This window comes from Carlito syrichta, unplaced genomic scaffold (assembly GCF_000164805.1).
Source record: "Carlito syrichta isolate Samal-C Ts95f unplaced genomic scaffold, Tarsius_syrichta-2.0.1 Scaffold170149, whole genome shotgun sequence".
NCBI classification, from domain to species: domain Eukaryota; kingdom Metazoa; phylum Chordata; class Mammalia; order Primates; family Tarsiidae; genus Carlito; species Carlito syrichta.
The window spans coordinates 1-440 of NW_007114245.1; the positions used below are offsets into that span (position 1 = coordinate 1).

Sequence of the window (440 nt, forward strand, 5' to 3'; positions counted from 1 at the left end):
CCCCAGCTGTGAGCGAGGAGGGATCCACGAACTCGCTGAGCGCGCAGGCGTAGGCCTCGCCACGCAGCAGGGAGATGACGGCCCAGGTGACCGGGGCCACGGCCGCGCGGCCCAGCACGGAGCTCAGGAGCAGGAAGCCGGCGGCCGTGGAGCAGCTCTGCGCCCTGCGGAGCCGGCACTCGGCCACCAGGTTCCAGGTGTGCGTGTTGAGGAGGACGCCCACCAGGAAGAGGGCCAGGGCCGGCACGCCGATGGCCGCCAGCCCGTACAGATAGTTGCGGGCGGGCGAGCAGGGGCAGTGGAAGGCCACCACGGAGAACAGCTCCTGGCTGCCCACCGTGCCCAGCGCCACCAGCCCGTTGAAGATCATTACGTCCTTGCTCTTGAAGAACAGCGAGAGGAAGCGGAAGTTCTCTGCGACCAGGGCTGCCATGGCGGCA

General features: G+C 69.3%; 1 protein-coding gene across 1 annotated transcript; it reads right to left on the reverse strand.

The window, feature by feature from the left end:
• Positions 1-6: 6 nt before the first annotated feature.
• On the reverse strand, positions 7-433 carry LOC103252773 (calcium homeostasis modulator protein 2; the record flags this gene model as incomplete). Its single annotated transcript, XM_008051365.2, has 1 exon — positions 7-433. A coding segment is annotated over exon 1 (427 nt), but the record flags the coding sequence as incomplete, so codon positions are not given.
• Positions 434-440: the final 7 nt, after the last annotated feature.